The sequence below is a fragment of the Pleuronectes platessa genome, chromosome 22 (genome assembly GCF_947347685.1).
Source record: "Pleuronectes platessa chromosome 22, fPlePla1.1, whole genome shotgun sequence".
In the NCBI taxonomy this organism is placed as follows: domain Eukaryota; kingdom Metazoa; phylum Chordata; class Actinopteri; order Pleuronectiformes; family Pleuronectidae; genus Pleuronectes; species Pleuronectes platessa.
The window spans coordinates 7,938,206-7,950,560 of NC_070647.1; the positions used below are offsets into that span (position 1 = coordinate 7,938,206).

General features: G+C 45.4%; 1 protein-coding gene across 1 annotated transcript in view; it reads left to right on the plus strand.

Moving 5' to 3' along the window:
• The first annotated feature begins 410 nt into the window (after positions 1 to 410).
• sox5 (SRY-box transcription factor 5) overlaps positions 411 to 12,355 on the plus strand; it is an 86,006-nt gene continuing 74,061 nt past the window's right edge. Inside the window, exons 1-2 of the mRNA XM_053414951.1 lie at positions 411 to 724; positions 11,615 to 11,810. Coding sequence (XP_053270926.1) covers positions 648 to 724; positions 11,615 to 11,810 — 273 coding nt within the window. The 5' untranslated portion in view covers positions 411 to 647. The remainder of the gene's footprint in view (positions 725 to 11,614; positions 11,811 to 12,355) is intronic.

A 12,355-nucleotide genomic window follows, 5' to 3' on the forward strand; every position in this document is an offset into this window, starting at 1 on the left:
ACTCCATATTGATCAATTCTGCTCATGTTGCATAATAGAGTGGACATGGGCTTGTGTGACCGTTCTCGGAGTGTGTGAAAACAGTGTGTGTGTGTGTGTGTGTGTGAAGGAGAGAGAGAGAGAGAGAGAGAGAGAGAGAGAGAGAGAGAGAGAGAGAGAGAGACTTGAGGAAGGGGGCAGCATTTACACTCTGGGAGTGATGAGCCCTCTGGTCAAATGGCCCCTCCCCTCTGCTCTCTCTCTCTCTCTCTCTCTCTCTCTCTCTCTCTCTCTCTCTCTCACACTCTCACACACACACACACACACACGCACACACACACACACACACACACACACACACACACACACACACACATACACTGAGCGACAGAGGCTCTGCTGCTGGCCCTTTAAGAGCGGAGCGGAGCTCTCCCAGCTTACAGCCAGGGAGGGAGAAGAGGAGGGACAGAGGCAGAGAGAGAGAAAGAGAGAGAGGGTGTGAGGCTGGAAGTGTGTGAGTAAAGAGAGAGAGGGAGAGAGAGAGTGAGAGAGAAAGAGAAAGAGAGAGAGAGAAGCAGCAGTGCGTTGGAGAGGTTGAAGGATCACTTCTATCCCGTCTTGTCTTTGGGAGACTAACCTTGTTCATCTGAGCGCTGTGGGACTGTTTTATGTTGTTGTTGTCGAGAGAGACGGACCCTTACTCCAGCATGCTCACTGAGCCTGAGCTACCTCAGGAGTGTAACAGGTACGTGACGCTTTCTCTCTCTCTCTCTCTCACACACACACACACACACACACACTCCTGCACTCACTCACATGCGGAGAGATGACAGAGACAGAGGACCGGACAGATGTAGGAGAAAGATATGTGTGTTTAAGAGGAGTCTGTAAATGTTTGTGTGTGTGTTGAGCATGAGAACTGTCTCACTGAGTTGGCTGAGTTTGGAGTGTGTGTGTGTGTGTGTGTGTGTGTTGTTAAGAGTTGATGATTGACTCTATGCTTTCGGAGAGATACCATATGCAAAGCAGCAAATATGTGTATGTTAGTGTGTGCGTGTCGGAGTGTGAGTTCATACATGTGTTTGTCCCAGCAGTGACATTAATCACTCCCTTTATCCCCCTCCGTCCCTCCTGACTTCAACTTGTTCATTCAACTCAAAACCTCCATAGACAAACTGTGTTGAAAAGAAAAAAGAGACACACACACTCTCTCGCTCTCTCTCTCTCTCACACACACACGGACAGAAAGAGAGGTGTGTTTGTGAGTCAGTTTGTGTGCGATCCTCATCATCTCATCTCCACTGCTCACCACAACTTTCTTTACTTCTGCTTTACCCCGTCAAGCTATTTTTAAAGCCTCTCTCTGTATCAGCTTAACATTTCAACGAGCTGTCAACAAGTCAAAAAATACGCAGGGAATTTTATTTTTATTTTTAAACACAAAAAAAACCGGGAAACAAATATGATATTTGAATGTTTACACCTTCCCCTCCTGCTCAGTCGCTTTTAAAATAGATTTATCTGCGTTTTTTTTAATCCAAAGTAAACACATGCAAAACCCCATTAATCCTATTGTACATTATCTGCATGTTGTTGTTTTTTTTATTATTCTTGCCTTATGCTAATAGTAATCTCACTGTTGCTCTGATGTTTGTGCGTCATTTATAGGTGTGAGCCCTCTAACCTTGTCCCTTTTCCGACACTGTCAACACAAGGGGTTTTGCCTTTGAAATAATGGCTGTTTGATGCTAATGCTGCGAAAGACAGATTATGTTATAATACCCATCGTTTTAATACTAACACACACACTCACATGTATGTAAGCGCTGACACACACACACACACACTCACCTCTCCTCCGTCGCCTGCTTGACTTTTATTGTATTAAAGTAGCGCTCTGTTTTGCCCCACGATGAAACTAATCTTTTTCTTTTCCCCGAGATAAACTGGGGTCGGTGGGGTCGGTGGGGTGGGATTGGGAGGATTTCAGGGGCCCCCGTTGAATTAAGAACACATTTAGATGTGGCAAAAATGTGTTTTTAATAAAGCGTTCAATCTGGCAAAGTGGTTGAAGAGAGGGGGGGAGAGAAAAAAAAATAAGATAACAACAGCTAGGAGGAATTAAAAATTTAAAGGATTACACAGAAAAGCAGAATGTATGGAGATAAATGCAGGGATTACAATGACTTAGGAGGAGAGCGCTTAAAACTCTTGCTTTCCAGTAATGCACTCCATCACTGTGGCTCTGGCCGTGTGTGGGTGTATGTGTGTATCTGTGTGTGTGTGTGTGAGAGGGAGTGTGTTCATATGTGGATGGGTGTATGTGTGCGAGTGAGCAAGCAAGAGGAGGGTATCTTCCAATGCGTGCATCGCCAGTGTGTGTATGCTTCAGCCTCAGTGGTCGCGATGCTCTCCGTTCCTGCGTCTCTGTAAGTGCCCGCTCGCTTCCTTCACCCGTGCTTCTTATTCTCATCATACTTCCTCTTCTTTAACTTTTCTACACTTCTTCTTCTTCTTCTTCTTCTTCTTCTTCTTCTTCTTCTTCTTCTTCTCTTTTTCCTGAATCATCCAATTGTAAAAATTCAGTTAGACCCATGTAGGCTTAATGGAAAATAGCAGAGGAAGAAAAGTTTGTAACAGTTTTGGATGACAGGTTGTATTTTATTTATTTCAGATTTGTTTTTGTAGAAGCGAGAAGTCATCTTTGGCATTTTAAATTTGTTTGTGGCATATGAGTGATCTGCTCGGAAGCTTAAAACATGCATTTTTAATCTCCATTTATTTATGGCAGCAAAAGACATGCGATTAAAATTTGTGTCAACTTGTTAAGCTGTTAAAGACGTTATTCTTCAGTTCTCTATAATCAATTCTCTTGTTTTGTCTTGTAGCTTTTTTATACTAATTATTAATTTGATAATACGTGTTTTTTTATTTAGTTTTCTTGGCGCTCGGCTTTGTATACAAATTTCCAGCTGAAGCTAGTGGGAAGCAGGCTGCCTTTGCTAAACACGGCCTCATCTGTTCATGCAAACAGAACAGAAATGTGCCCATGGAGAGAAACGGAGGGATGCAAAAGCAACCGGGACGCAGATGAAAACGAGGGGGAGAGAAAAAAGAGACATTTGGAGGAGGCTGCTGTGGCAGGGGAAGGGGGGGGGGGGAGAGATGAAGGGGAAAAGAAATGATGTGGTCAAACTGACACATTCCTTGCCGATGGAGAGGAAGAAGAAGGGGTGGAAGGAGGATCAGCGGAGTTTTTACAGAAAAGTGAGAGTGGTGGAGGTGAAGAAATGGGGGGTTGAGGGTGAGGAAGAGGTCTGTGTCGAAGTGGTGTTAAGGCAGTGGTGGATTTTCACACCCCTCCATTTGTCTTCTGCGTTTATTAGTGTGTGTGTGAGTAAATTTCGGGGGGGGTGATGGTGGCGGCAGTAGTCACCAGTAGATGTGTCAACACTTGGACCAGTTTAAGCAGAACGCAGTCTGATCCAATCTGACATTACTTGCGTCGCACTCAGCAGCAAGGACGGCATCAACAGCCCGAGGGATTTTTATTTTCTGAATTTCATTGAGCCAAACAATATTTTTTATATGTTCAAACACTTTATCTCAAGTGATAAAACTACATTCAGTCTCATTCTATACTTACAGCTTTAAGGTACTTGATATATACTTGAGTGTTATTGTCTGCTCATATTTCAGATACTTGTTGCAAAGAATACATTGTATTTATAGTTGTTTTCAAATTAACTTTTTATATCAGAATAATTATCACTTTATTAATATATAATGCAATGTTTAAGATTAAACCAACTGGTATATAAACTGGTTAGAATGACATTGACCCTGTGCAACAGTAAAAAGCGGCCTAATAATATTTATTACATCACTGATACTTCAAATGTTTTTCCCGAGGATACTTCCGATTTAAAAAAAATAATATTTGAGAATACAGAATTATACTTATCGCGTTCTGCCCCTCAGTTTATTTGTATTTATTTAATAATCATGGGCTTTTATTTTGTAAGGCGAGTTCTCGTGGTGTGGTGATTAAAAACTTGTTTCCGATTTAAGTGAGCAGTGCGGCTTCCAGTGTAAGTGTCGCTGTACTTCATTTAAAAGGGTGAGATTAAAGTGGTGTATGTGTGTGTGTGTGTGTGTGTGTTTCAGGAAAGAGAGTGTGTGTGTGTGTCTGTAAAGGAGAGAGAGAGAGAGTAATTGAGTAGAGTGTCCGTGCTCCGCAAACTAATGCGGCATTCTGCCCCTCTCTTCCCCTGTGGCCCTATACCGGCCTCTCCGTCTCTCTCTCTCTATTTCTCTATCTCTTGCTCACTCTCTCCCGCGGCCCCCACCACCACCTCGGACTGGAGGCCATTGTCTGGGCCATATTGTCTGTCCCCAGAGAGCCTTGATAACCGTGTCTCCATCCACGGAGCGAGAGGGGGGCCAAGAAAGAAGGAAAGAAAGAACGACAGACAGAAAAATACCAGAGGAGAATGCTAAAGCCCCCCACCTCCTCCTCCTCCTCCCTACTTCCTCCCTCTCTCTCTCAGCACACTCTCCCCCCCTCACCCCTTTCTCCCCCCCCGACCACGACCTCCCACTCCGGTGCGGTCAGCTGACCCGTTTTCGATAGCCAATAGAGGAAAGGGAAGAGGAACTTAAAAGTTACATTTTTTGTTGTTTTGTGATGATGGGGGGAAGAGGAGGATCAGGGGGTGTCGGGTAAAGGAGAGAAAGTGACAGGGAAAAAGAGAGAAAGTGCGTGCGTGTAAAACAGAGAGCAAGAGAGAGAGATGTCCCTCCAGGCTAACTAGAATCTGGTCCTATGACATGAGGTCACAGGGGAGGGGTCAAAGGTCAGATGAAGGAATTGCATTGTCAACAGAGCAGGAGTGCATACATGTGTGTGTGTGTATGTGAGAGAGTGTGTGTGCGTGTACTTATCCAGGATTTCACACTTCACATCCCTTGTTCTCTCTCCCTCTTCCCTTCTTCATCCATGTCTACAATTATCCATCAATCTAGGCACCATGTCTTACACTAATCTGTCTATGTTGCTCTCCGTCTTTTTCTCTCACTCTCTCACACACACACACACACACACACACACACACACACACACACACACACACACACACACACTCACCCTGTTTACCATCCTTCCAATCCACAATAGGGGACAGTATTAAGAGCGCTCTGAGCTCCCTCCGTGAGCGGCACAATGAAACCTCTGTCTTCACAGGTAGTGAGAGGGTGAGGGGGGGGGAACCCGGCACGATAGAGAGAAGGGGGGGGGGGGGGGGGGGGGGGTTCAAAGGAAAAAGGAGGGGAGCATTTGGGCTGAGGTGGGAAGAGTTTTCAAAAGTGTGGGACGAAAGAAAGAGGCCAGCTGGGAGTGTGTGGTGTGTGTTTGTGTGTGTGTGTGTGTGTGTGTGTGTGTGTGTGTGTGTGTGTGTGTGTGTGTGTGTGTGTGTGTGTGTGTGTGTGTGTGTGTGTGTGTGTGTGTGTGTGTGTGTGTGTGTGTGCTGTCATTTATGTGAGAGAATTAGCTTGTATCTGTGTGTGTGTGTATGCTTGTGTGTGTGTATTTGTTCTTGTGTGTGTGTGCCTGGTTTACAGGGGCAGGCCAAGTCGCTGACAGTGAGACAAATGTTGTGACTCCTTTATGGATTGCTTAACAAATGCGGCACAAATAGAAGCCCCGGCACAACAATGGAAAAAAACACTGTTCCCTCGCTCAATAAACATTATGCAGCGTCTTCCCCCCCCCTCGAAGAAAACACCAGGGGAGCAGGGCCGCCGTCCACCGGATGCACTTTTCCTCTCTCCGTCTGGTCCTTCTCCTCCTCCTCCCCCCAAAAATCTCTTTCTGCATCTTTTCATCCATTTCCTATAGAAACACTCCAGATTTTCCCACAGACTGCCTTTGCTCAGATAGATGCGGTAGATACTGATAGATACTTTTTCTTCACATCCCACTGTCCTTAATCTGGACTTCATCCTTCCTTCTGCGCAGAAACGTCATTGGCGATCACATCATCCGGTGACTCAGTGTAAAGACATAAATAAGGTTTTAAAGACGGGAGGAAAAACTGAAAACATGACAAGAAAAGTCTGTGGAGCGCTGCCTCGCTGGTGACTAAAGCTTATGGGTGGACAAGGGACGAGAGTGGAAGACGGACAAAAAGAAAAAGAGAGAGAGAGAGAAAGAGAGGTAGTTCCAGAGGCCACATGAGTTGGCCCACGTCTTCTGCTCCCACCCCCTTTCGCCTCTCTCCATGCACATACACACATACAGAACACATGACTGTCTCTCCAGCGAGTGTGTGTGATTAACAGCGGTGACATTAGGTTGTGTGTTATTGCCTTTTGTGGTTAAAGCTGGACAGGAAACACAGTTTGGGCCGTCGGCCGGCGATTTAGGCCACCTCACAGAGGATGCTTTGTGTGTGTGTGTGTGTATTGGTGTGTGTTTGTGTGTGAGGCTCAGTGTATGTCTACGCTTGTGTGTGAGGGTGTGTCTGTGTGTGTATATGACTGTGAGCATATACAGGCAGGAGCTGTGTTCATATTTTCTCCCTGTTTCACACTGTTTACTCGAACAGAACACTTTTTACTTTACGATGTCATGGCGCATTTACACTTCACGTCGAAACATACTTTCTCTCCATATTAAAATGTTTTTAAAGGATTTAAAATTTGATCTTTAATTCTTAGAAGTTGTTGACGTCCTCTCAAAGTTTTGAAAAAGCAATTTATGAAGATCATCCAAACTGCTCTAACTCAACAGAGCCACACTAAGGAAAAGAGGGGATCTCATTGATTCACTACTCCAGGTCCTCAATCTCTCATTCTTTTATCCCTCCATCTCTGCCTTTCTTCTCTGTTGCTGCCCTACTCTTCCCACTGTTTGAAAAGGACAGCCTATAAATAGATATTAGGCAATATCCTTAAGAGTCTGCACAGAGAAGAAGGGAGAGAAGGGAGGGAGGGGAGGGATGGAGCGACATTCTTACAAACAGCTGATTGTGTAAAGTGGGAACAGTAAGTAAGACAACACCGCCAGGGAAAGAGAGAGAGAAAGAGAGGGAGCCACGGAGACAGAGCGCAGGAGGACGTACAATGTTAAATTAAGTTCAAGAGTATGTGACTGAGAGATAGAGACGGAGAGAGAGAAGGATGAATTATTTTTGAAAGCTGAGAACAACAAATGCAGCGAGGGGGTGGGAGGGGGTGGGGGGGTGAAGGAAGAAAAGGTGATGGCACTAAAGCGAGTGATACTGTGACACGTGTGGGAAACATTTGTTTAAATTCCCGCCTGAGGTGTGATACAGATGTAAATGTTGCGGTCGGCACCTCCGAGGCAAACCCGCCACAGGCGCCTTATCTAAAAGGCGCATTCCGCTCAACTATTTTGATATGCCCTTCCATTCCCTCAAGAGAACAATTTCAAAGATAACTCACATTTCCAAGCAAATAGACTTGAGTGACAGGCAGGCACCTCTCAGCAGTCAGAGAAAAAGAAAACGTCCCTTTGACTCCTGATAGCACTTGAATTAGCCCCTGTGCTTATTTTATACTGTAGAAGATAAATTCGACTGACCGTGCAGTGCACGTATACATTTGTGTAACAGTACAAATAATGGGTTCCAATTTAAAGAGAGACTGAGCACATGCGTGCACACACACACACAGACATGCACACGCAGAAGCACACACACTTTAGTATGGAATTCTCCAGAGGAGGCTCCCACGCTCCCTGAAAGCTTGTTCTGAGTAGAAGAGTTAACAAGAGCAGTTAGCAGCATGATTATGTTAGCAGCCAGACACACAGAGCCATGTGTGTGTGCGTGAGTGTGTGTGTGTAAGTATGTGATAGCCTGTGACATTTCTGCGATGGCTGCTTTGTCTCTGCCTCACTCCTCATTGAAGCTGAAACAAATCTTTGCCCCCATTTTGCTTAATTCATTTGATGTGTTTGTGTGTCTCTGCATGAGTGTGTGTGTGTGTGTACTTTTTGAAGTGTTTTTGCATGTGTGAGCCACCTCCCCTTTGCGTGTTCATAAGCTGTCTGCCTGTATTTAAACGTGCTTGCGTGTGCATAAGCTCGCCGCTGCTGACGTGCCAACATGAAATGGGCGCGTTGATTACAGCGAGCGGCGGCCAGGAGACGGTTAACCACCGTCAATGGCGATTATTCCGGCCCGTTAATGGACGTCGGTCGCTGTCCGATTAGTGACTTAGCAGCAGTGGACATATGTGATATGAGAGGGACTTAGCCGCGGAGCCGCTAATCATCAAAAAGCCAAGGGGAAGTGGCGCTCTAATCTCAGCTTAGAGCTCTCTGCATGTACATAGCTGTGTGTTTGTGGGCATGTTTGCGTGGCTACTGAAACAAATATGAGAGGTTGAGGGAGGACAAAAGACAAACAGATGATATCAGATGATTTCTTGGGGGGAGTTTGCATCCTAATATGATTTGTAAATCAAAATGTACACTGCAATATTGTTGCAAAAGTGTTATGTCACATGAAACACCATTGGCTTTTTCAAGGAAAAGGCCTATAGGAGGCATGTCTCTATGCTAATGAAGTTTTTGCTTTCATATGTTTGGCGAAATTATGGTAATTTCCTCTAATTATGACCTGGACCACGTTGCCAATTTATAGACTTAACAAAACCTCATCTCTTTTTTTAATCCTCGCATCATCGGTCCCGCTTTGGAAACGTCTTCCTTTCGGGGTCTCTCTCCCGGCGTGACAGCCCTGCCAAACTTTAAATGAAGTAGCCGGCGTAACCTGCACACCCGCCCGTGCTGCAATTGTGTAGTAATTCCACTTCAAAGGGGGGGGGACGGGAGGGAGGTGAGGGATTTTTACAGCCGGAGAGGAGCTGTGAACGGCCGCCCCCGTTCATAGACACCCACCTCTGAGGAAGTAGTAGCAGAGTCGAGCGGGGGGTCGGGTTGGACGGGTGTCAAGAGGAGCGGAGGGAGAGGAAGAAGAGGAGGAAGAGGGGCAGAGTACAGCAAAAACAGGGATGAAATGAATTGTTTTCCTGCAAGTTATTTTCTTTACAAGAGCTCTCTGGAGGTTTTGGGTATATCGGTGCTGTTTCCTGTGTTAATATTTAACTCTTAATTGTCCACGGCCCGTCCGTCCACAAATGCCAATGAGGCTACTGTGGCTTAATGATGGACAATAAAGCTGCAATAACACAGAGAATAATCCTCCCCTGCTTTCCAAGGCCGAGCCAAAGTGCAACTCTAGGGAGGAGAGAGGAATCGAAGCTGACCCTGGGGTCTGTGTGGGGGGGGACTTTGGTAGAGGTGTTCACACGTTGGGCACAAGAGATGTGTGTGTGTGTCTGAAACAAAAGGCCTCAGTGTGAGACAGTGAAAGGAGGTAAAGTAAACAGGCAGTGATGACAACAGACCTGCAGTGGTTTATGGCCTCTGTTCAACGTTTGTGTTGTGTGTGTGTGTGTGTGTGTGTGTGTGTGTGTGTTGGCTGCGTGGCCTCTGAGCTCTGTAGTTTGTACAGCTGGACCTGCCTTTTGCATGGGTTCATGTGTGAAACAATCGTGTAAAGGTTTTGTGCACAGCCACACGTACGCACACACACACATACAGAGAGCTTTCTCCTCAGCTGCTCTATCGTCAGAAAAGTTACCTGAGGTTATTTTCAGTTTTAATATCAGTTGAATTTAATGGCCGCAATTTTGTGATCTTATCTCTAACTTCTTATTGTCATTAAAACAAATACAGAATCTTTACTGGTCATTTATGGCCTCAGTTTTTGCTGAGCATGCCCACGCAGGTAGAGCGACTAGAGATACCAGATAAAGAAATCAGCTGCAGATACACATTCCACTCAGTTGACTTCTATGATGGGTGTGTGTGGGTGTGTGTTCAGCATTAAAACAGTCCCTTAAATTAAAAGATTGTAGATTTGCAGAACCCAAATTTACTGTAAAATCCATATCTGCGTATTGGTGCCCTTGGTAATTTTCTTAGTCAACTTCAAATGAAGTATTACATGAGTTCCTCATTCACAGATTAAGCACACAAAGCTCTGTAGGGCCCATTGAAATAAAAACAAAATTGCTTCTGTGTTCCTGAAAACTTTTAGCAGATTAAAAAGGGTTTTCGGAAATAATCACATGATAACACAAAATTTGTAAACTGGTTTAAATTATTAGATTATCTATGAGGTCTATGAATCTCCAAAACCTTCCAAAAAACAATTAAAGCATATTAAATTACATCAATATGGTGGAGAGTTTTCCAGTATTACTGCAGCGGGCATGATTTGATTTCGAGCTCAGCCTCCCCTGTGATAGAGCGCCACGTTGTGTCTGTGAGCGCCGAGCTTTTCCTCGTCGCCTCCAGTGAGCAGCACTCAATATTGTTTGCCTTTCCACTGTCATAAGGTAAATAAGCACTGAATTAGTGGCAGGGCTGCTCCTCGGAACAATGCCAGATGTACAGTCCAGAGGAAATCCAATAGAGTCAAGAGGGTAATCAGTTTACTGGAGACAAGCAGGGACGGGGTGAGGGGGGGGGGATTTAGGGGGGAAATAGGCTGGAGAGGAAGACGGGGGAAATCAGAGACGGATGGCGATGATGATGTCGGGTCGCGCTGAAGGATAGAACGAGCGAGTCAGAGAATCAGACGGGATTTAGTCGGACGCCTGTTGCTTCTTTCCTGGTTTCAGCTGCTTCCCATCACACTCACACTCCTCCCGTCATGTTTTCACTGTCCCTCCATCCACGCCTGCATCCCCTCCATCTCGCCTCGAGCGTGAGCAGCCTATTACCCAGGGTCATAGTCACAGTGGCTTCAAGGCTGACAAGTGCATCTGAAAGCATTCAGGCGATGCTGAGAACCACATTAAATTCTATTATTGCCGCTTAGTCACTGCATCCCGCTCAGCTGAAGTACAGGAGGCAAATTTACCTTGTGAGTGACAGAGTTCACCTAATAGACCTGGCTTTATATCCTTTCCTTCTTTTCAAGGGAACAAAGCCGTGGTAACACATGCAAACCGCAGGGCCAGCTATTTTCTTCCGGTTCCCCTATTGTCCCGAGGTCTTTATAAACACATATAATTGTCACTGTGCATACTGCGCTCACTCACTGCCCATTGTCAAGACACGGTCATTTCCTCCGACAATGCCAGTGCAAGCGGGCTCCATTTGCAGTAATGGTCCCCGTCTTTTGGGAAAAAAAACATGAACGCTGAATGGCCTCCATGGTAAACATACTGTAAGACCTGAGAGCGTGTTTGAAGGTCTGCCAAGGAGCCTGGTGCTCGCAAAACCCTCTGAAGAGGATATTGTGTGGCGTTGCACGGTGACAGCTCTGTCGGCTGAACATGCAGAATGCACATCAACAAATGGAAGATAGACAATTGGTGTGGGTTGTCATGTTGAAGGGGAGTTTGTGAATACCTGCTGGAAGGAGTTGGATCAGACTATTCAAGATTTCCAGGAACTAGTCATATCCACCGTAACCATCACACTGTCACAATCATTATACAACTCACGATCTCAACCTGTTATATCAAGCCTTTTGTATATTGCTCACTGTTTCTTTCCTTTCTATCTCCCTTCTCCTCCTCTTATTTTTTCCAGGATGTCTTCCAAGCGACCAGCCTCTCCATATGGGGGGACAGATGGAGACATAACCATGGCAACCAGCAGACAGCGAATGGAGGATGATGAGAGCGAGGGACTGGGCGGTGTCATCCACCTCCCCCTGGTCTCCTACTGCAGCAAAGTGTCCCCTCGTTCGCCCGCCAACCGCAGCTTGGACAGCCCCACCAACATGGTGAGGACAGCTACCTTTATTCGCGCCTCCGATCTGGCTTTAGTGTTTCTGTGGGTGAATGTGCCCCCCTATGGGCGAGCGTGGCCTATGGTTAGGGTTAGGGATGACTCAAGGTCATGCTTTGAAACAGGGGGAACATTAGTTTTATCTCACTTGGGAAACATCATCTCAGTTGAAAGCCTGCAATAAAAAGTTTTATATTTTCTATGAAATAAACACGTGTGTTAAAACTCTGCACTCTCCGAGACATAACTCAGTCAAATCTGAACACACGTACATGATGGCCTACCTTTTTAAAATTCAGAGTGACTCGCTTTCTGAGGACATTATCTGAGGATCACCGATAATATACACAAACATATATCCACGTATAATATACAAAACTCTTCTTATAACTCCAGAGCTTGCTTCAGAATCTGCCTGTTTTATTCCACCGTGGCGATATTTGGCAAAGAAGTAAAACAAAAAGTAGGCAAAAGTCAGAGCTCAAGGTGTCTCCAAAGAGTAACTCCATGGCTACTTTATGCCTCTGTAGTTCCAACACT